At 38.6% G+C, this 23,597-nt stretch overlaps 1 protein-coding gene across 2 annotated transcripts; it reads right to left on the bottom strand.

Moving 5' to 3' along the window:
* Positions 1-186: 186 nt before the first annotated feature.
* On the bottom strand, positions 187-19,566 carry rasal3 (RAS protein activator like 3). 2 transcript variants are annotated; one of them, XM_057843148.1, is made up of 19 exons: positions 18,882-19,566; positions 16,478-16,605; positions 16,306-16,384; positions 14,981-15,036; positions 14,822-14,907; positions 14,369-14,498; positions 12,966-13,064; positions 12,224-12,898; positions 11,060-11,204; positions 10,840-10,984; positions 10,522-10,758; positions 10,218-10,419; positions 8,659-8,750; positions 8,470-8,583; positions 8,179-8,341; positions 4,826-4,933; positions 3,963-4,153; positions 3,710-3,794; positions 187-3,443 (listed from the first exon to the last, which is right to left on the bottom strand). In XM_057843148.1, exons 1-19 carry the CDS (start codon positions 19,435-19,437, stop codon positions 3,363-3,365), a joined length of 3,372 nt encoding a protein of 1,123 aa, XP_057699131.1. In that variant the 5' UTR covers positions 19,438-19,566; the 3' UTR covers positions 187-3,362. The 2 variants fall into 2 exon arrangements, with proteins under 2 accessions (XP_057699131.1, XP_057699133.1); XM_057843150.1 differs by lacking the exons at positions 16,306-16,384; positions 16,478-16,605; positions 18,882-19,566 and adding an exon at positions 15,865-16,106 and having other exon boundaries at positions 191-3,443.
* Between the last annotated feature and the right edge of the window lie 4,031 nt (positions 19,567-23,597).

Consider the following 23,597-nt stretch of genomic DNA (forward strand, 5'->3'; position numbering starts at 1 on the left):
TTCATGGGGCAGTGGTGGATTTGTGTATCTGTACTTTACTTAAGTACAAATATGAAGTGGTACATTTTACTTCACTTTACAGCAGGTATCTGTACTTTTAACTCCACTACCTTTCAAATTGTTGCCTGTGTTACTTGTTGCTTTTGTTTGTTTTTTTTTTTCTCTTTGTGAATTGATGTTTCTTGTTATGCCTCAATTGATAAACCCCGTGCCACTATACCGTAACTGAGCACTAGAGGCAGCAACACAAATACAGGCAAGATAGGCAGGTGAACAAGATCTTGACCAATTAAAACCACCTCACTCTTGTACATTAGGTGGCGGTATGCACCTGGTAACTGCTTGCACTCCGCCAATAAGCTAAATTTTGGAGTTTTTGAGCTTGTTAAGCTTCTGTTGACAGTGTTGACAACTTTATTGCTTGTTTATTCCATTTTGCAATTTTAAAAAAAACTGAGCAGTCAATGAATTTTCTGGTTATTTCTTTGAATATTGACTCAGATCTCTGTATGTATGTATTAGGCATGTTCCAGTATGATATTCTGACAGTATAATAACCTTACGCAAAAATATCACGGTTGCACGGTATTGCGATTACAGCTCCACAGTGTGTTACTTTGACATATCTGGGAAAAAAAATAAAAATAAAAAAACGTTTTCCATTCAAGAGGATTTTTATTTTTCAACACATATTAGCACATTGGAACATAAGTATAATGTTAAGTTGAAATACATAAAAAAACATAACCAAAAATAACTGAAATATTCATTCATTATTTTCCATGCCGCTTTTCCTCACGAGGGTCGCGGAGATGCTGGAGCCTATCCCAGCTAACAACGGGCAGTAGGCGGGGTACACCCTGAATTGGTTGCCAGCCAATCGCAGGGCCAGATGACTCATACAACAATTCACGCACACACTCATACCTACAAACAATGTTCAACAAATGTTCAGTCAGCCTACCACTCCTGTTTTTGGGATGTGGAAGGAAACCATTGAGCCCTTGATATCAAAACTGTGAGGCGGACGTGCTAACCACCCGGCCACCATATAACTGAAATATTCTAAATAAAATTAAAATAAATGCAGTCCCTTAGGTGAGCATAAGCCCATAGCCACAGCTCAACATTATTACCATCAGAACAAAAATAATTTAATTACGGTACTTTCCATAAAAACCAAGTGTGTTACTCATATTATGTTTACATTATACACACACTCTGTTTCCCAACACAGACAGTTGCCAGAGAGAAAAAATGGCACATGTTTTACCACTGCTATTCACACTCAACATGCTGGAATTAACTCTCGTCGCTGGTGGGAAACGTTCATGACAGTGTTTACTAACCTTTAATTTTGTATAAATGCAAAATCATATTGGAGGTATTGCCTGCTCAGCAGCCACCCTCCGCAAACATGTTTTACATGTCTGAGGCCCTCCTCCTCTGTAACGTTTCTGTAGCTGAAGTATCCCCATACTAGCGATTTTGTTTTCTATGAGTGGGGGAAAGTTTAGGAGTTTTACCTCCTCCAGCCATTGTGTAGCACAGCTGACTCACTGACACTGAGCACTCCCACATAAATATGTTACACTCAAATCAAACACTGCTTTGTGGGTGAAGAGTACATTAATTCAAAAACCTATGAAACACATAAATTTAGTGAAGTTTCCCTCACATTTTTGATTACCATCCATTCTTTTCATAGTGGATCCGATGCTTGGTTAGTACACACTTCATTACATTTATAGATTCATATTGTTGTATGACAAGAGATTTGCATGTTTCTTACTAATTATATTTTGTGATATACATTAGATTTCACATACAGTATATGAATGTGAGATCTTGCTTTGTTTGCCTCAGTGGAATTACTTGACATTCTTAGGTAAACCTATTTTAATGAAGGTCCCAGAGGAGTTGCTTACTCTAATCATAATTTACAAGTTTCATAATATAATAAAAGAATTAAAGGTGTATGACTCACAAAAGTCTTTATATAATACATTCCAAACGTCATAATACCATGGTGTGTTTTTGCATATGTGTTTTGAATGGTTGTCATGCATTTTTTTCCGCCCTTCTTTAGTAACCTGCTTATTGTTAAGGACATTAGGGCGTATTCACTCTGGGCATAATGTGTAATGGGTGAGCACATGTGACACAAAAATAGTACTTTTGGCAGGTTAGAGTACTCTGATGCATACTTAACATCACCAGGAGTAGCCATGGGGACACAGTAGCCACTGTGTCAAGCATCTACAGTAGATACTTTAAGAATATAAGGGAACAATGACATTTTTCGATCAGCTTGACAAGTGTGACCAACACCTTTGCTTTCTGCCCCATGAGAAAAAGGACAAAGTTCACAACAAGTTTCCAACTCAGCAAAGTGAACTTATTTATATCAGGCTGCAACTTTGGTTCTGCTTTTAAAGACCTTTGTCACAGCTGTCATTTTACAGTGGAACAGATACAGGCTTCAGCATTTTGGTTTTAGAGGGGCTGGTTACTGCCACCTAAAATTGTTGTAAAGTCACATTTCTTGTCTTGCATTAGTTGCAGTTTGTTCATTGGTGCTTGATGGATTGATAAAACACAAATAGATATTTGTAAAAATACAACATGTTCGTGACAAATACAGTTTTTTTTTTGGTTTCTTTGTTGTTGTTGTTTTGACAATTAGCCTATACTAAGTGTAAAAGAGATCACACAAAATATTAGGCTTTTAGAATGGTCTTGTTTTTCTTAGCATATTCAATAATGAGACAGAGAAATTGGTATTTACCGTTGTTATTGTGCTGTTAAAACATCACATATATTGGTAGACTTTTACACAGCCTCTTATAGAGGGAGTACATATATACTTAAAAGCCACGTTATGACAACATACTCAAGGTATAAAACCATATGAGAGCCATCAAAATAGTTGTAAAATTCTGTCTTAACTTTAAGGTAATGCTCTCAATTGACAATGCTAGAGTTAACATCCGATTACATATTCTCAATCTTGTGGTTGTAGTTTGCAGCAGAGCAGAACTATAACGGATCATAATAAGAGCTGTGTCTAATACTTTGTCTGAACTACTGTACTTTTACAAGACAGCCTACATATTTGTATATTACAGACAGGTCTCAGTATGATGCAGCACACTGAGCACACAACTACACAATACTTCATTGTACATTCATTATTAACCAATGGCCATTTGTCAATATTAGCATAAATGTTTAGATACGTTGCGTGTACTGAGAAATGAATAAAAGCTTTATTTGGGCGGTGCCCTCATTTATGATGAACACCAACAATACAAAACTGAGGCAAGCCCTCAGAAATAAATGATTATTTACTGAGAGTTTTGTTAGTTTTCACCAGCTTGTTCATTGTTGCACATCTTAGTGAGCTGATGAATGTCTTTCATCAAGTTAGCAAACTGCTCCTCCTGAAAGTACAAAGAGACAAATATTCATTCATTAGTGAAAAATTTAATACAAACTTATGTTTACCTTGCATTTCTTGTTGCAAAAACAGTGCATGCTATTCCTAATTAAGACATTTTTTTATAGTGTATGCAAAAACAATAAGATTTTTTTTTTTTAATTTCATTGCAAATTTCACCTCATTTTATATTCAAATAAATTAAGTAAATTCTTAACACACGCAGACTTTATACCATACAGCATGTTCATCTCTATAGTGGCAACTTACCAGTATGTTCATGCGCTCAGTTGCTGCAATTGCGACATTAATCTTGCGCACATCATCCTCTCTCTCTTCCTCTATAACACCCAACCTGTCCGAGGCCCAGACAGTAAAGGCATATGAAAACAGCGTGAAAGTGATTTTGTGATCAATGTGTAATTGATTGCATTACTAAAATTAACTTTTTGAGTGTATTGTAAGGATGGCTGAACTCGGAACTCAAGCAGTACCTAACCAAATTAAAGGTACCAATTTCTACCTGAAGGTGGCGCTAGCAAGCTGTTCCTCTCGCACAGCCAGTAGATTCCGGAGCTCATTCATTTCAGTTTGCAGTATTGCATTCTGGTCCTGACTTTGGTTAATGAAGTCCTCCAGTCGTTTTGCCATTTCCAACTCACGCTCAGTAACCTGGTCAATTCCCTGGCGAAGCTCAGACAATTCCTGGGCATGCTTATTTAAGGTATACAAAGATATATATTACTGACTGTGCATCCATAAATGGTAGGCATATTTACAGTACAGTGGTACCTGTACGAACGTCTCTACGTACGGAATTTTCAGGTTACGACAGGGCTCAGCGGAAAAAATATTGCCTGATGTTAAGAAAGAAATTTCAGGATACAAAAGGCAAAAATACATTATGGCTGCTGCTTGCAGCTCCCAAAGTTTACTGAACATACTTATAGCTGCTCTGCCACTGGCTGTTGCCTAGAGTCTTCCTGGCATCCAATTGGCTAAAAGTGACCTCTACTGTAAGTGTATGTGTGTATCCCAGCATCCTCTTCATTTGCCCCTTGGGCCATGACGTGTTCCGACACCTTTACCTGAGTGTATTAACTTTTATTCTTAATTCTTTGTTTTTACATTACGCTCAACTTTCATGTTTATTGTGCAATAATCTAATCATGACATGGATTTGTTACATGTTTTGATGCATTTTTCTGCTTGATGTAAGATTGAGGTCTGAATTTTGGGGCGCTTGGAACCGATTAGGGCATTTACATGGAAATGCTGTCTCTATTTATGGAATTTTCAGTTTTCGAAACTACTTCCAGATCCAATTAATTCCGTAAGTAAAGGTACCACTGTACACGAAAGCTTTGTGAAGCAGGCATGACATACCCTATCCAGTAAACTGAGTTCCTCCTGCTCAGACTTCATCTCTGTGGATTGCCTGTTTTGCGTATCTTTAATCCAAGGAACTGGTGCACATGGTTTGATTGCTTCGGTCTGATCAAGACAGATTAATTCATTCTAATATTACAGTTACATTATCAGTCAGTCCAGCTCAAAATATTCCTTCTGCAAAACAATGATCCAAACCACACTGCAAAAGCTGCACAGAAATGGTTAAAAAAAAAAAAAGAACCAGGTAAATATTCTGGAGTGGCCAAATCAAAGCCCAGATTTCAATCCTTTAGAGCAGGGGTCGGGAACCTTTGGCTCGCGAGCCAGATCTGGCTCTTTTGACGGCTGCATCTGTCTCGCAGACAATCTTTAATTATTTAAAAAAAAAAAAAAAAAAAAAAAGTTTCATTATACCCCTTTGCGCTCTTACCGGCATCCCCAAGGGGCCGCTGTACCGTTTCAACATGACCAGCATTGCCAATTTAGTGCAGAAGAAGAAGTGGCGACCGTAAGGGGAGACAGAGACAAGTGTAGAGAGAGAGTTGCGTGGGAGCGCCGTGTTGAGTGGCTGGGTGTCCCCCACTGGTTTTTGTTTTTGTTAATAAAGTCTCTGATAAAAAGCCATCCGACACGTCTATGTGTTCTTATAAACTAGGCCACCTCCCCGAAGGAAGGACCGGACGCAGGAGCAACGACGAACAAGCCACGGAAATCACCGGTCAACTCCCGACTATGGTTGGGAGTTGAGAGCACTGCATTACCAAAACTGTGGCGACAGTCACCGGTGACTAGAAAGCGCAGCAATTTTAGTGGGAAAGTGGCAAACATACATGTTTTTGTGTCTATCTATTAAACTATCTATCACTCGCATAGGCAACACGGATGAGGCAGAGACACTGTTCAAGTGGGGTTACCGTATTTTGCTGTCGAAAATAGCGGCCGATGTGTGCAAGATCAGGAAGTAAACTTCCCTCGTTTTCAGTTTCGTTTTCCGCGTTGTCATTTGTCAGCTAATTTTAGAAACCCTCTTGTGAAGGTGGCAAAAAGAAAAAAAAGACGAGGAGTATTGTACTTATCAGCAGGACATAAATGTGGCACCGTTTCTTTTTCTCTCGCTTTGGATGAGTCAACAGACTTAAGCAACTTATCCCAGTTCAGCGAGATTGCAAGGTTTTGACTATGAAAGGGACAAGAGGGGAGGATTTATTCAAGTCCTTCACCGAGTTTGCTGAAGGAAAAAAATCTACCGATGGATAAACTTGTTTCGTGAACATGAAAAGAACATCCTAAGTTTCTCAACGCCTGCATGAAGCTTAACCCCACCAATTATCAACCAGACTAAGAAGCCATCAGCAAAACCATGCAGCACCAAAAGTCGCAACAATGGTAAGAAATATCATTGATTGATTGATTAGCAACAGCATAACAATGTTATTAAAAAGAATTCAGAGTGTTGAAATTACATAAAATGCACGGCTCTCACGGAGTTACATTTAAAAATATGTGGTGTTCATGGCTCTCTCAGCCAAAAAGGTTCCCGACCCCTGCTTTAGAGCATTTGTGGCTGGACTTCAAAAGGACTGTGCATGCCCCATACCCACGGAACTTGACAGAGCTTGAGCAGTTTTGCAAAAAGGAATGGCGCAAAATTTCAGTGGGCAAATGTACAAGACTGATTGAGACTTATCCACACAAACTAACTGCTGTAATTGCAGCCAAAGATGCATCTATGAAATATTGACTTGAAGGCTGTGAAAAATTATGAAAACAATTATTTTCATTTATATATCGTATTTTTATTCAATTTACATTAGTCTGTAGAAATATGTTTTCACTTTGACATTAAATAGTATTTTCCAGTACATTTTTTGTACTAAAAATGCCCAATTTTTTGACCGTGATTGATTTAAGTATGCAATAAAAGGGGAAAACATCCAAGGGTGCGAATACTTATGATAGGCACACAATGTATGTAGTATGTATGTATGTATACTGTACGTACTAGTATATACAGTATATAGTTAGAAATTAATGGAAGGGTCTGAAATTTTCATGGTAGGTGCATGTCCACTGTGAGAGATATAATCTAAAAAGAAAAATCCAGAAATCACAATGTATGATTTTTTTAACGATTTATTTGTGTGATACAGCTGCACATAAGTATTTGAACACCTGAGGAAACAAAAATTTGGTACAGTAACCTTTGTTAGCAATTACAGACGTCAAACGTTTCCTGTAGGTTTTCACCAGGTTTGCACAGACTGCAGCAGGGATTTTGCACCACTCCTCCACATAAATCTTCTCTAGATCAGTCAGGTTTCTGGGATGTCACTGAGAAACACAGAGTTTGAGCTCCCGCCAAAGGTTTTCTATTGGGCTTTGGTCTGGAGACTGGCTAGGCCATGCTAGAACCTTGATATGCTTCTTACGGAGCCACTCCTTGGTTTTTCTGACTGTGTGCTTTGGGTCATTGTCATGTTGGAAGACCCAGCCATGACCCATCTTCCAGTGCTGACTGAGGGAAAGAGGTTGTTCCCCAAAATCTCCCAATGCGGGGCCCCAGTCATCATCTCTTTAATAAAGTGAACTTGTCCTGTCTTATGCGCACAAAAACATTCCCAAAGCATGATGCTACCACCCCCATGTTTTACAGTAGGGATTGCGTTCTTGGGACAGTACTCATCATTCTTCTTCCTCCAAACACGGTTAGTGGAATTATGACCTAAAAGTTATATTTTACTCTCATCTGACCACCAAGGTTACCACCACCAGGTCATTAAGTAACTCCTGTCGTTTAGTTCTGGACTGATTCCTTACCTTTTTAGGATCATTGAGACCCCATGAGTTGATATTTTACATGGGGCTCCACTATGACCGAGATTGACCGTCATGTTTAGCTTCTTCCATTTTCTAATGATTGCTGCAACAAGCTGCTTAATAATTGCTCCTTAGCACTTTCCAGCCTTGTGGAGGTGAACAATTTTGTCTCTCATGTATTTGGACAACTCTTTGGTCTTGACCATGTTAGAAGTTTGAGTCTTACTTATGGGGGCCACAGGTGTCTTTATGCAGCTATTGACTTCAAACAGCTGCATCTGATTTAGGATAATACATGGAGCGGAGGTGGACTTTTAATAGGCAGACTAACAGGCATTTCAGGGTCAGAATTCTAGCCGATAGACAGGTGTTCAAATACTTATTTGTAGCTGTATCAGACAAATAAATTGTTAAAAAATCCTGCATTGTGATTTCTGGATTTTTCTTTTAGATTATCTCTCTAACAGTGGACATGCACCTATGATAAAAATTGTAGACCCCTCCACACACACAAATATAATTACACTCACAGTTGGTGACGAGATCATGGGTTGGTGTGTTTCCAAATCTTGCTCGTGGTTGGCTGTGGGCAGAGCTTCAGAACTTGCCTGCCTCTTCAGTCTCTTTTCAGGACGTCTATGTGGGGCACTTTGGGTCCTGATGACTGGATTTCTTCTCCAAGCTTTGTTGTCTCTGCAAAATGAATAAGAAGTTAGAAGTTAAGAAATGGAAATTTTCAAATCCATTGATCCTAAATAATGTGCATTGTACATCATGGTTTTATACAAAATATTTTTTCCTTTTAACATTAGCCCACATACCCATCTCTTGGTCTTTTGACATCCTGAGGCAGTTGCTGGAGGGATGATTGATGGGGGCTGAATTTTACCAAATCTTTTGGAGGAACATAGATTGGCTTGGCCTGTTTTCTTGGGCTTTGAGAAAGAACATAACTGACACTTTTACAAAAGTATGACAACAACAAATGATTGGTTTTAAAGAACACATACTTGTTAATTGTGATCTTATGTATCTCAGGGCCTAGTGACTCTGTGATCTGGTTCAGAATCAAAGGTAGAGGATCCAATCTCTCTATTGTCTCCTATTGAATGTAAAAACTATCTCAACTGTATGGAAAAGCAACACTGTTCATAACACTGCAAAAGCACTTTGCAGACAAACAGCCAAAAGAAAAGCAACCAGAGTAAAGTAGCGTCCCAAAAAAACATTTTGTCAGAAATTGATGGACTTGCTTGTCAGTTGTCACTGAATTAGCAGATTAAATACAAATGAATCTCATAGAAAAGAATCCCTCTGGTTACTTTTTCTTTTACGATCAACAATATGTACATACAGTGGGGCAAATAAGTATTTAGTCAACCACCAACTGTGCAAGTTCTCCTACTTGAAAAGATTAGAGAGGCCTGTAATTGTCAACATGGGTAAACCTCAACCATGAGAGAAAGAATGTGGAAAAAAACAACAGAAAATCACATTGTTTGATTTTTACAGAATTTATTTCCAAATTAGTGAAAAATAGGTATTTGGTCACCTACAAACAAGCAAGATTTCTGGCTGTCAAAGAGGTCTAACTTCTTCTAATGAGCTCTAACGAGGCTCCACTCGTTACCTGTATTAATGGCACCTGTTTTAAATCATTATCGGTATAAAAGACACATGTCCACAACCAAACAATGTGATTTTCTGTTGTTTTTTTTCCCCCACATCCTGTCTCTCATGGTTGAGGTTTACCCATGTTGACAATTACAGGCCTCTCTAATATTTTCAAGTGGGAGAACTTGCACAATTAGTGCTTGACTAAATACTTATTTGCCCCACTGTATATATATTTATTATTTTTTAGGAATACATTTGGATGAAAAATTATGTATTCAGAATTGCAACCAAATATTTTTGCTCATTTGTCTTATTCAATGACAAATAGAGACAGAGTAAAAGAAAATCTCACTTTGGGCCCCATGCCAAAGCTAAAAATTTAAAATACTCCTTTACAAAGTCTCCTGTCAGTCATTGGCCTTAACAATCGTCATCACTCCTAACACACTTTATGGGTTTCCTGGCTATGGTTTGTCACAGTTGAAAGGCATTTATAACACACTGGTCACAAGGAAGTCACATAACATCATATAACGTCACCACACCCAGCCACAGTACAGAGTATTCACTATCCTGGCAGAAGCTATATGAAAGCCAGAGCAACACCAAAAATTAAAGCTAAGTTAAAAGTCTATATACTGTTTGGTCAAATATTTTTGAACTATGATCTGAAATTTCTTCTAATTGTTGATTGTCTTTTATTAGTGATTATGTTCATGTATTGTGAGAATTTCCGACGGAGATGATGCATCTAAAATGATTTTCCATAAATAAATAAAGACTTAAATGATTGCCTTTACATGTTGCAATTTCGAACATTATGCACAGTCATATTTTTAAAAATTCTGCACATATTTGAAACAATATGTTAGTTGCACTTTCAGAATCAATATTTGAGCACATACTGAAGGACACTTTATTTGTTATCACGTTTCTCAGTTTTCTCTCCTACCTGATCCCGTCGATAAAGGATATCAACTAGCAGGCTATGCAACACTGCCAGTCGGAGCGGTAGATCCACATAGCCATCAAAAGAGCTCATTGGGACCTCACTGCATGGATTTGATACTGTTTGGAGAAAGCCCCTCATTCTATCCCAATGCTGCTTTAAGAATTCATTCATGAATAGCATGTACTCTTCCTTCTCTCCAAACCTGCAGAAGAACAATATAATGGTAAAGTAAAAGTGAATGGTAAATTCTCTTGGGTGTTAAAAGTTGTGCATATTGACTGTTGGTACAAATGAAGCCACTCACAGAGTGAAGTTTGCCAAGTTCTGAATGACTTTGGCAGTCAAGGTGAGTGTGCGCAGGGTATTTTGCTCTGGGTATGGTTGTATCAAACCAAAAAGGGACGGACTGAGGACAGCGGGACACAAAAAACGAAGGAAGAGGGAAGCAGAGATAAGACGTGGACCAATCTCTGGTCTTCCTTGGTTTTCACACATCTCTTTCCAACTTGAAAAAATCTTGTTTAATTCTTCGGGAAAGTGTCTAAAGATATTGAAATATTTCTTTGAGTTGAAGACTTACCTAGTTCCCCCTATTTTTTTTTTCTAAGCTTCATTATCTTACCCGTGGAGGTCAATAATTTTTTGCACCACCTCGTCGCACACTTCCTTCAAGTGCCTCTGATTGTTTGATAGATCGGAGGCATGACATTTGCGGGGGTCAACTTCACAGTTGTCCCCCATTCCATAAAGTCGTATAATAAAATCCCCTGAAAGGATCAGAACGAGAGCTCAGTGAAAATATTTCTAATTAAGGTAACCAAGATTGAGCTAAAATATTTTACCTAGTGTGTCGATGAGGTATTTTTGTCCAACCAACTTCATATATTCATCTATGGCTTTAGTGGCAAGTGTGTTCTCTCTGAAGATAAGCGCTTCCTTTTCTCCGTGACGTTCAACCTCCGAGACGCCCAAATCAACAAGGAACTCCTGAAACATCACATATAATATCAGTTTGCCTTTAAGCATTGATGGTCTTCATGACACTTTTTCAGAGACGTAAACGTCACACTTAAGAAGAACTTCAATAATTTGTATGCAGATAAGATAACCATTACATTTAAGTTAGCCCTGATTGTACAAATGTATGGCACTGATGCCCAACCACCACTTACTACTGGTCAGCAGAGAAATAATGAATTAACAACCGCAATCTGGCCTGTGCCTCTTGAGACATTAATATGCCTATCTACTCTATTAACTAATCTGAGTAGAGATTTGTGTGCGTCCCCCTCGAGTGGTTGACCACTATTTCTGGGGTGTTTGCACACCTATAGTAGCCCAGCGTCAGTCAATGTAGCTAACGTTATCTGCTGTGTGCTGCGACGTCTTTGGACTGCTTTTTTACGGGGGAAAGGCCACATGCCGAGCCAGAGGAGGAGCCTACAACCAAGTCCATTCTGCATAATATGTGTTCTAAAAGCTAGCAAATGAGGCAACAAAATCGAATGCACTGAGAGCATCATACCTTGTATTGCTAAAGCCAAGAAACCTGTCACGATTGGAGAAGAACTCATTATGTCTGTCACCAGGGATATTTGCCGTCAAGTTTTAGGAGAGGCCGCTGTTAAAAACTGGTTGATTCAGCAGATGGTGAGTTACATACATTTTCCCTGCACATAATGTTCGTTTTTAGCTCTGTCGTGTTATTTTATAATTACTGTCAATTTTTTTTTTTTTTATGCTGTGCAAAAAAGGTTGGGGACCGCTGCTGTATGGTGTTAATTATGTATCATATGGTGTTGATTAGAAAGTTGAGAAGGCAACCATACTAGAGGCTAAATTGAATAATTTCCCCATCTAGAGCATAGCCGAGCTGGCTATAATTGACCAATGAGAGAGGACTAAGCCCAAAAAACTGTACTTAAAAGCTGTATGAATGAGAGACACCTAAAAAATGAATAAAATAGGGGATGTTAACTATTAGGTTGAACATTTCTACGTTTTACCTTTGCCTTGCCGACGCTCTGCAACACATGCACAAGAGCCCCGGCCAGCTCCTCTTTTTCCTTCACATTCAGAAGAGGCTCTAAGCTTTTGCACATTTCTACATAATTAATAGTCACATGCTCAGCAAACTCCTTGTATTTTTCCATAGGTAGAACCTGCAGATTCTGAAAACGGGCCTTGATGCGGAGAGAAGCATGAGGCCCCAGATGCTCTTTGGCGCTCCCAACGCCTGGGAGCTTGTAAGGAATGATGGGATACCACTTTTCCTGATAGGTCCTCCCTTGGATATCAACTAATGGAATATTCACACTACCCAGTGGATGCAGACTGTAATCATCTCGGGAATGGCGCTTTTTCTTGGGGTCTTCCTCGCGGAAGAGATGCAAGGTGATTTGGGAGATGCATGGAAGATTGTCAAGTTCAAAGAATTCTCCCCAGAACAACTGACACCCCCCAGAAACACCTCCGCTGCCACCCAGGCTTCCTGAAGAGCCAGTAGAGCATTCCACAGCAAGGCTAGAGCGACTGTGTGCCTTTCCAACAAGGCGGCTCGTGGTACGGGCAAACAGAGTCCCATCCAAGTGTACTTCACAGTAATAACGGCGTTTAGGCGGCAGATCCTTTGCTTCTTTCACCCACAGATTTAGGGAGTTCTCTGTGCGCTCAATGTTATCCTGTGAACAGATTCATACAATTAGGGACCCTTTTGGATCAATATATCAAATCGGATACTTTGGTCACCTTATTGGGTTGGGCAGCCCTTCTCAGGTCTTCAATCCAACGATCACGCTCTGCAGCTGAGGAGCAACCAAAGCAGTGCGTGTTCTCGGAGTTTATGACCTACAGTATAGGAGCAATACATAAAGTAAAGGTCAAAGTTAATCGTAACACTTTACAATAAGGGTCCCTTATTTAACATTAGTTAATGCATTTTTGGACATTAACTAATGTTTATGTAACATTACAATAATTAATATAATTGCTTATTTAACATTTATTAATATATTAATAAACATTAGTTAAAGAATTAGTTAATGCATTAGTTAATGCATAACCAGACAGTAACTAATGGTTTGGTCAAATTAAAAATATACTGTATACTTGTGTAGGCCTATATAAGTTTAGGGTTAGGGTTTGTTAACTTAAGCATTTATAATTTCTTAGTCAAGGGACACATGTGCTACACCAGGGTTCACTAAATCCGGACCTCGGTGCCACTTTTCCTGTTGTGTTTTCCATGTCTCTCTCCCCTAACACACCTGAATCAAATGATTATGTCATCAGCAACCTCTCCAGAAGCCTGATAATGATCCTGATTATTTTGATTCAGGTGTGTTGGGGGAGGGAGACATAGAAAACACGACAGGAAAAGTGGCACCGAGGTTCGGATTTAGTGAACCCTGTGCTACACTTTACAATAAGGGTCCAAAAAGCATTCAGTAATGGTTAATAAAGGTTGAAGGAGTGGGGGGGACTTAAGCATTTATAATTTCTTAGTTAAGGGACATATGTGCTACACTTTATAATAAGGGTCCAAAAAACATTCAGTACCGCAATGGTTAATTGAGGTTAAGTAATACTTATGAGGTACGTTCACATAAAATAATACCATACTTAAGGTTAGGTTAGCAGCACCCAAGGACTCACAGAGCAATGTTTCTCATTTTAAAATAACAATCACTTGCTAATACCAGTATACATTAACAACTACTTATTAATGCACTAATGTACATGTGAATTAATGGTAAGTAATGTATTACACATATTTCTAAAAAAAAATATCAAACTATTAGTTACTGTCTGGTTATGCATTAACAAATGTTAATTAATATATTACTAAATGTTAAATAAGGGATTATATGAATTATTGTAATGTTACTTAAACATTAGTTATTGTCTTAAAACGCATTAACTAATGCATTAACTTAATGCATTATCTCATGTTAACTAATATATTAATAAAGGTTGGATAAGGAATTAAATGAATTATTGTCATATTACCTAAACATTAATTGTTGTCTAAAAATGTATTAAATAATGTTTATTAAGGGACCCTTATAGTAAAGTGTTACCGAGTTAATAATTCTACTTGACCAAAGGTGGACCTTGACAACTATCCTTCAAAATAAAGAAGTGTACACTACCTCAAAACAGTACTTCTCCCCTAAAATTGAGCTGTGGACTGGCCTGACCACAGTGCTGGCATCTGCACTCAGATCTACACTCCCAACTGGACTCACAGGAATTGATACAGACTCCTTTGATCCATAGTGCCTAAATTACATAGGGTAGAGGGACATTCTGTCACAATGGAGATCATAACTAGGTTTCTTTATCAAGAAAAAGTGAGTTATCTCATAGTGCTTATACTGCTATGAGAAGTTGTATTGTTGTATTTACTTGGAGATGAGGTAACATAAATGCAGAAACACACAGCATAGCAAAAACACCCGGGCTGAGAATAGAAACTATTTATTCGAGAGGCGGGCTTCAAAAAGACAAAGGAGATTCCACAATACACAAAAATCCCAAAACACTGGAGTTAGCTAAGCATCTGAGCTTCAGATAAGAATTCTCAAAATGAGCATGTAATGTACCTGCTTCCTTTGTTTAATCCCACGTGGTTCAGTTGTGTGTTGCTATTTCTTTTGGCCTTATTCTCCAGACGTCGCTTAATCAATGCCTTCAGAGTGAAATGGATGAAAATTTTAAAATTAATTTGAAAGATCATTGAATTTAACATGTGCAGCACTTACTCGCACACCGCCATCTTCTTTCTTTGGTCGAGGGCCCATTTGGTCAGGACTACATTCTGAAATCAACATATGTAAGAGAGAAAAAAAGGAAATTATTTATATATTTAAATGAATACTTTCTTGTACGCTCTCTCAAAATTTCCATTATCACTCCCAAAATAGCTTGGCTCATTATGTGCTGCATTTCCGTCAGAGGAAGGTTGACATTTAAAATTTAACAAAAAAATCATTAATACAGGATGTGGTTTCAAGCTGAGGTAGTACAGATACTGATTTTTTTTTTTTAGGTTCTAAAGTTTACTGTGTGTTATATGGTACACTTCCCGTTGAACACTTGGCTTCCGAATGGCAAGGTAGTTTCCCTTTCCTACCAACATTCATAGTGCGTGCGCTGAGACAGAACCAAACCTATATGGCTTTTCAATTTTGTTTAATGACTAACAAAAATGCTAAAATATGCACAACTCTGAGGAAAGCAATGCTTTTTAGAATCTGTTGGGTCGTGATGGCAAAGACTACCTGGTTTAAGTTCTGCCTTAAAAGATCATCGAAAATCAACCAAAATCTTGAGTGCCGCTGATGCTGCATTCAAATCTTTATGTGGGTTTTATCTGTTTATCTCCATTTAAAAAAGGTAAAATGCTTGACAATGTTTTAAGAGGTAATGTATTGAAGAAAAGACGTGTCTAAAATTATATAGCAGAGAGTAACAGTAGTTCAGTCAACAGCAAAAGGAATACACATAAAGATCTACCAAAATATATTAAGTACGGAAATAAAATATCTATTTTGTTACCTCCAATCACTAGCTTCAATCGAGGTTTGAAAGTAACTAAAGCTAAAGTAAAATTTGCCTTTGCTAACTTCTCAGTTTTGCCACTTACCCAAAGCCCCACCACAAACAATCCATTGTTTGAATCCCATCATTTGGTACAAAAAAAGTCTTGTTTCATAGATATAAATCCCTGTAACATTCTCTCTTCTCTTTAGGGGTCTAATGTTGGTACAACCAGCCTACAAACCCACCAGCAAAAATCAAAGCTAACTCTATGCAGCTCTGATCTTGTTGAATGAGAAGTGGACTACACATGCTCTTTGGTTAAATTTGACCACAAGAACAGCTATTGATGCTATCTTCCACAGCAAACAAACACACATACCCCCCCCCCCCCCCCCCCCCCCACACACACACACACACAACAAGGAAACAATTTGACATTCATACTTGCATAAACATTTTGCTTTTTCCTCTGTGGCTATCTGTGGTTATACTTTTTCATAAATTGAAATAGAAACAGAGTAAATAGAATAATTTGCTTATTGACCAGCATCAATGTCTACAAGATTCTGCATGCTGAGGTTGGACAGGCAGCTGTGAACACGGGTTCGTGTCCAAATTGTTGGCTGTGGACACAGACAAAAGCAAAACCATGAAAGATTATTTTTGCGGTTGTTATTCAAACTGAAAACAAGATTGTGTTGATGTGTGGCTATTACGTCTTCCTCGGAGCAGATGAGAATCTGTCCATCTTGAAAAATGCAGTTGTTAATGTTCCATAAGGGAACCTCCTGGGGTTGCGCCCACTGGTTTTTCTCAAGTTCTGTGGACACAGCTTCATTCTCACCTTCAAGAAAACACAGTCAGCAGACAAGCAAGCATGAGGTTAAACAAAATGCTCCAATGAAACTCGAAACCCTTCCTTAATTCTGATTAGAAATCACAGCATGCTGCATGCAGCTTTACTAAACCAGCAAAAACCAGAGCATAATTACATGCATATGCTGGCCTCTGTTTATTTTGTATTTGTGCTTTGCACATATCTCCTCATCACACTTTGCCACTCCCATTTGAAAAGTGGAAAGCGATGCTATCTGTCTTTACAAGACACACATAGAGCTAGAGACATCCTGTTAGTTTTCCCCAGTGTTCCTCCACTCAAGTCTTTATGATATTCAAAGCACAGAAATGCATGTGAATATATCACATATTTAACTAATATCCATCGAGAATCTTCATGAATTTAGCTCAATCTGTTTTCTGTGTATGGCAGATGAGTAATGGAAGATGGGTTTTTTTCTTTACTCACTACTGTCTTGCATCATTTTTATTGACCAAATGTCAAAATACTGACATATGCACATATAATTTTGGGCTAAACTGTTTTTACAATTGCTCAACTTGTATAATACATGCTTAATGGTCTGTTGTTTTACATGATTGGATTATATCCATGCCTGAGGCAAACAAGGTTTTTTTTAAATTGTTTTTGTTTTAAATACCTATGCGTTGAACTGATTTCATTATAGTGATGAGGTGAATAATCAGAACGCATCATTCAATGCTAACAGTCACATTACCTGCCTGACTAAAGACAGTCGGGCAAATAAGTATTTCATCAACCACTAATTGTGCAAGTTCTCCCACTTGAATATATTAGAGAGGTCTGTAATTGTCGACATGGTTAAACCTCAACCTTGAGAGACAGAATGTGGGGAAAAAACAAACAAACAGAAAATCACATTGTTTGATTTTTAAAGAATTTATTTTATTTATTTATTTATTTTATTTGGTTTTTAAATAATTTATTTGCAAATCATGGTGAAAAATATGTGTTTGGTCAATACCAAAAGTTCATCTCAATACTTTGTTGTGTACCCTTTGTTGGCAATAACGGAGGCCAAACGTTTTCTGTAACTCTTCACAAGCTCTTCACACACTGTTGCTGGTATTTTGGCCCATTCCTCCATGCAGATCTCCTCTAGAGCAGTGATGTTTTGGGGCTGTCGTTCGGCAACACGGACTTTCAACTCCCTCCACACATTTTCTATGGGGTTGAGATCTGGAGACTGGCTAGGCCACTCCAGGACCTTGAAATGCTTCTTACGAAGCCACTCCTTTGTTGCCCTGGCTGTGTGTTTGGGATCATTGTCATGCTGAAAGACCCAGCCACGTCTCATCTTCAATATCCTTGCTGATGGAAGATTTTCACTCAAATCTCTCGATACATCGCCCCATTCATTCTTTCCTTTACACAGATCAGTCGTCCTGGTCCCTTTGCAGAAAAACAGCCCCAAAGCATGATGTTTCCACCCCCATGCTTCACAGTGGGTATGATGTTCTTCGGATGCAATTCAGTATTCTTTCTCTTCCAAACACGAGAACCTGTGTTTCTACCAAAAAGTTCTATTTTGGTTTCATCTGACCGTAACACATTCTCCCAATCCTCTTCTGGATCATCCAAATGGTTTCTAGCGAACCGCAGACGGGCCTGGACATGTATTGGCTTCAGCAGGGGGACATGCCTGGCAGTGCAGGATTTGAGTCCCTGGCGGCGCATTGTGTTACTGAAAGTAGCCTTTGTTACTGTGGTCCCAGCTCTCTGTAGGCCATTCACTAGGTCCCCCCGTGTGGTTCTGGGATTTTTGCTCACCGTTCTTGTTATCATTTTGACGCCACGGGGTGAGATCTTGCATGGAGCCCCAGATCGAGGGAGATTATCAGTGGTCTTGTATGTCTTCCATTTTCTAATAATTGCTCCAACAGTTGATTTATTTACACCAAGCGAAGAGTGAAGAGTTACAGAAAACGTTTGGCCTTGTTATTGCCAACAAAGGGTACATAACAAAGTATTGAGATGAACTTTTAGTATTGACCAAATACTTATTTTCCACCAAGATTTGCAAATAAATTCTTTAAAAACCAAACAATGTGATTTTCTGTTTTTTTTTTCTCCATGTTCTGTCTCTCATGGTCGAGGTTTACCCATGTTGACAATTACAGGCCTCTCTAATCTTTTCAAGTAGGAGAACTTGCACAATTGGTGGTTGACTAAATACTTATTTGCCCCACTGTAACATATAATTTATCTATTAAAGTTATGCACACACTCACACACCTTACCTGATAACAATGTAGGGGTGCTATTTCGACTGTATAGTCTGGGCCTTTTGAGTTTCTGAGACATAGACCTCCAGTACTTTTTGAAACGAGCTCCTCCTCCTCCTTGTTCAGGTTCCCAAGTGGCCTCTGCAGCAGAAGGAGATGACTGTTCTCCTTGGGGTGCGCTGGCAGAGCTAGAAGACTGGGTCAGGGTGGCAAAAAGGGACGCAGGAGGCAAAGATAGTGCCCTCCTGAAGGGATTCTTTCCTGGTGAGTTCATCTTGGATGTTTTGTCTTCCTCACTCAGTGTCTTGCGCCACAGTTGCATTTTGCTCCATTTATTGCCCTTTTGAATCCTCTCAGTTGTCGGTGCTGCAGAGGCCGCTCCATCTTCAGTCACCTCATAAAATGAACCCAGTGAGGTACTTTGCCATGAGTATGTGCTGAGTGGATCAGTGGACTCAGCTGCTTGTCCCTCAAGATGATTTGCAGGAGGATTTTTCTTCTTATTTGGTGATCCTTGTTCTTGTGGAGGTGGATAAGATGCAGACTCAACTTGCTTTTCTTCAGTGCCCATTCTAATTATCAAGCTATAATTGAAGTTAGTAGTTTTTGTCTAAAAGCCATAAAAAAACACTGCAATGACTTTTCTTTGGACAGACACGCATTTCCCAATCTGACTTACCTTAAGCTTGGCTCGTGTACAATGAGTGACATGAAGCAACTGTTTCTCACTGCATCTTTCATCATTTCCTGTTTTCACTCAACATAACCAACCTGAAGGCCTGCTTGTGGTTGCTTTGGTGCAGTACTTAACTACTTAGTTCCTCACTCTTTTTTTCTAAGTATCTTTAATTAATTCAACTTATGCTTTTTACTTCCTATTCTCATACCCCCGCTTTTCAAGCAGTTTGAGCCATACCTAGTTTTTATTGTGCACAGGTTTATAAGAAACCCAAATATTAAGTTGTGTGATCTGCAGGTATGAATTAATACAAGAGCTAAAACAAAGTCAAGCCGTTTTTTAAATTTTTTTTTTTATTTACCACAATTGAATATATATTAAACTGATTATCGTATTGGTCAACCACAGCTCAAAATGTTTGTATGAAGCCAAACGTTAATATTTTCAGAAAAAATAAGCCATGCAGAATTGATACCACATATGTGGCAACTAAATACAGTATACCTATCTTTTGATTCATTTTGGTTAATACATAATAACATGGTAAAATAGCAATGCTCTAATGCGCAAGGGTGACAGTTGCAAATAATCTGCATGACTACTGACTGTTGACATAAGTTTCCTGTCAAATGCTGCTGCATGACATTGAAAACCACTTCCTGTCTTGACACTGCCCACTGCACAAAAACACTTCATAAATGTTATCATTTTTATGTCTTGTTATGATATTAATAGATTATTTTCCTGCATCATAGAAATATGAGAAATGTTCTATTTTATTATTCGTAAGATACCTGCCCTGATTTTGCCCCCCCCGCCCCCCCTTTGACGCCTCCTGCTTTCTGTGTGCGCTTTGCTTTTTTTTTTTTTACTGCTTCTAAACACCACCTGTCCTTTTATTTAAACCTAAGAAAATCAGAACATTCACCATTCCCAATCTCATCACCATCACCTAAGGGGCCCCTTGTAAAACTAAAATCAGCCACTAGAGAGCTTCAAAACCCATTTTTATATGCAACCTTAGCAGCGGTACTGTAGTTTCAGAACAGTTTACCTCAATCAAACCAGTTTAGCTAAAGCAGGCTATAAAAATACAACGATTGAGGGAAGTGGCAAGCCACGTTTAATGTGGTGCAGAGTATCTAACTTGTCTGTATCTGTAAATAAAAAATACATTTAAAAAAACACACACACACAAAACAGCTACCATTTTTGGCTATAGAAATAGGAACAATTTTCAATGGAGAACAACAATTAGCCCATGACCTACATTATTAGGAGGATTTCAGAAACATTCTAGGATTGGTGTCACAAGCGATATCCGTATTTGGTAAATGGCAAAAAGAGTTACACTTGTATATCTGGCTGAGAAGAACATTGTGACCTATACTTGCTCATCTGACCTGACTCAGTCTAAGTTTATCCCCTCTTTCTCAAGCTCAACAGGGTCATCAAAGTGACCGGTCTTCAAGACAGGGATGGTGTTATGGTAGTAGAGACGAAGAAGCCTTTCAGGATTGCTTGATGATGTGGCAGACAAGGGTGGGCAAACTTAAAAAAAAATTCCAGGTCCTCTTTTTATTTTAAAAACACAATAGGTCAGCTCATTTTTAAAAGAGGTAAAACAATATTATAAAATGAGCATACAAAATAACCTAAAATAGCATTAAACTAATGACTCATTTCAAATTTGAACCTTTAGTGTTTTGTCAGGGACTCCGGTTTTCTCCAACTTTCCTGAAACGTACATGTTCGGTTGATTCTACTCTCAACTTTCCATTAGTGTCAAAATAAGTGTAAATCAAGGGTGTAGGTTTGGTCTCAACATTGGTAGAGACAGTATAACAGCATAACCTGCTTGTACAGTTTTTGCTGGGGACGGGACATTAATAAGACCGAACAGATTGGGTGAACAGGGGTCAGGGCTACATTTCTCACGAATATGAACCTAATTAATTGATAGGCTGAATGATCAATGCAAAATAAATCTGTATTGACTTATACTAACTGTCATGTGTATTGGTCAGGTGATACACCGTTCCATTCAAACCTTTGTTTTCAAAAACTACTAAGGAAACATTTTGAAAACTTTTAGAGTAAATGTCTGGATTTGATTAGCAAATTCAAAATGCAATATTTGAACAGCAACCCCAAACTTTTGAACGGTAGTGTACTTGCATACATACTTTTTACCTCGACTATGATTAATGTATTTATTATCTGAAAAAATATCTGCATAGGCTGCAAATAAAAAATATTTAAATAATGTACAAAATTAATACATTTTAAATAAATGCAAGTCATCAGAACAATCAAACGAGCATTTGAGGGGAAAAATGGACCGGCACATTCAGCAAGTGAATCAGCAATGGAAAAGAGGCAAATGTAAGTCTTAACATAATGAAAATAATTCACTTAATAATGTAGAGTCAATTTTATCCTTACTGCATTTGGGAAGACAAAATTATCTGTATAAATGGACTCATTATTATATGCAAATAATGTTGCTTAAAAGTTAACGGGAACAATTTGAGCTTCCTGAAAAGTTGTTAGTGTTATGTCTTTACCGTCACTATGCAAACCTACTGTACACACTTGGTGTGAATGTTTTTATTTGCTGTTTGTATACGAGCCCCATGGTTGGCTTGCCTGGTAACCAGGCTCCAGCACATACGTGACCATTAATAAGTGTATACAAAATGGAAAAATGCATCTCACAAAAATTTTCATTGTACTCCAAATAATATAACAATACTGTTTACCTTTGTTTTTTAATCTACAGTGCTTGCCAAAACTGTTGGCACCCCTGCAATTCTGTCATATACTGTAATGCTCACTTTCTCCCAGAAAGTGAGTTCAATTACAAATGCTTTGGTTGTTATATCGTCATTCATTTTGCTTGCAATGAAAAAACACAAAGGAAAAATGAAAAAACAAATAAAATCATTATCATTTTACACAAAACAACAAAAATGGGCCGGACAAACGTATTGGCACCCTCAGCCTAAATACTTGGTAGCACAACGTTTAGACGAAATAACTGCGAACAACTGCTTCCGGAATCCATCAATGAATTTCTTACAATGCTCTGCTGGAATATTAGATCATTTTTCGTTGGCCAACTGCTCCAGGTCTCTGAGATTTGAAGGGTGTTTTCTCCAAACTGCCATTTTCAGATCTCTCCACAGGTGTTCTATGGGATTCAGGTCTGGACTAATTGCTGGCCACTTTAGAAGTCTCCAGTGCTTTCTTTCAAACCATTTTCTAGTGCTTTTTGAAGTGTGTTTTGGGTCATTGTCCTGCTGGAAGACCCATGACCTCTAAGGGAGATCCAGCATTCTCAAACTGGGCCCTACATTATGCTACAAAATTTGTTGGTAGTCTTCAGACTTCATAATGCCATGCACAAGGTCAAGCAGTCCAGTGCCAGAGGCAGCAAAGCAACCTCAAAACATCAGGGAACCTCCGCCATGTTTGACTGTGGGGACCGTGTTCTTTTCTTTGAAGGCCTCGTTTTTTTCCCCCTGTAAGCTTTATGTTGATGCCTTTTTTCCAAAAAACTCTACTTTTGTCTCATCTGACCAGAGAACATTCTTCCAATGTGTTTTTGGCTTTCTCAGGTAAGTTTTGGCAAACTCCAACCTGGCTTTTTATGTCTCTGGGTCAGAAGTGGGGTCTTTCTGGGCATCCTACCATGGAGTCCCTTTTCATTCAGGCGCTGACGGATGGTACGGGTTGACACTGTTGTACTCTTGGACTGCAGGACAGCTTGAACTTGTTTGGATGTTAGTTGAGGTTCTTTATCCACCATCCGCACAATCTTTCCTTGAAATCTCTTGTCAATTTTTATTTCCGTCCAAACATAGGGAGGTCATCCACAGTGCCATGGGCTTTACACCTGTTGATGACACTGCGCAAGGTAGACACAGGTACATTCAGGTCTTTGTAGATGGACTTGTAGCCTTGACATTGCCCATGCTTCCTCACAATTTTGCTTCTCAAGTCCTCAGACAGTTCTTTGGTCTTCTTTCTTTTCTCCATGCTCAATGTGG

The sequence above is a fragment of the Corythoichthys intestinalis genome, chromosome 8, assembly GCF_030265065.1.
Source record: "Corythoichthys intestinalis isolate RoL2023-P3 chromosome 8, ASM3026506v1, whole genome shotgun sequence".
Taxonomy (NCBI): Eukaryota; Metazoa; Chordata; class Actinopteri; order Syngnathiformes; family Syngnathidae; genus Corythoichthys; species Corythoichthys intestinalis.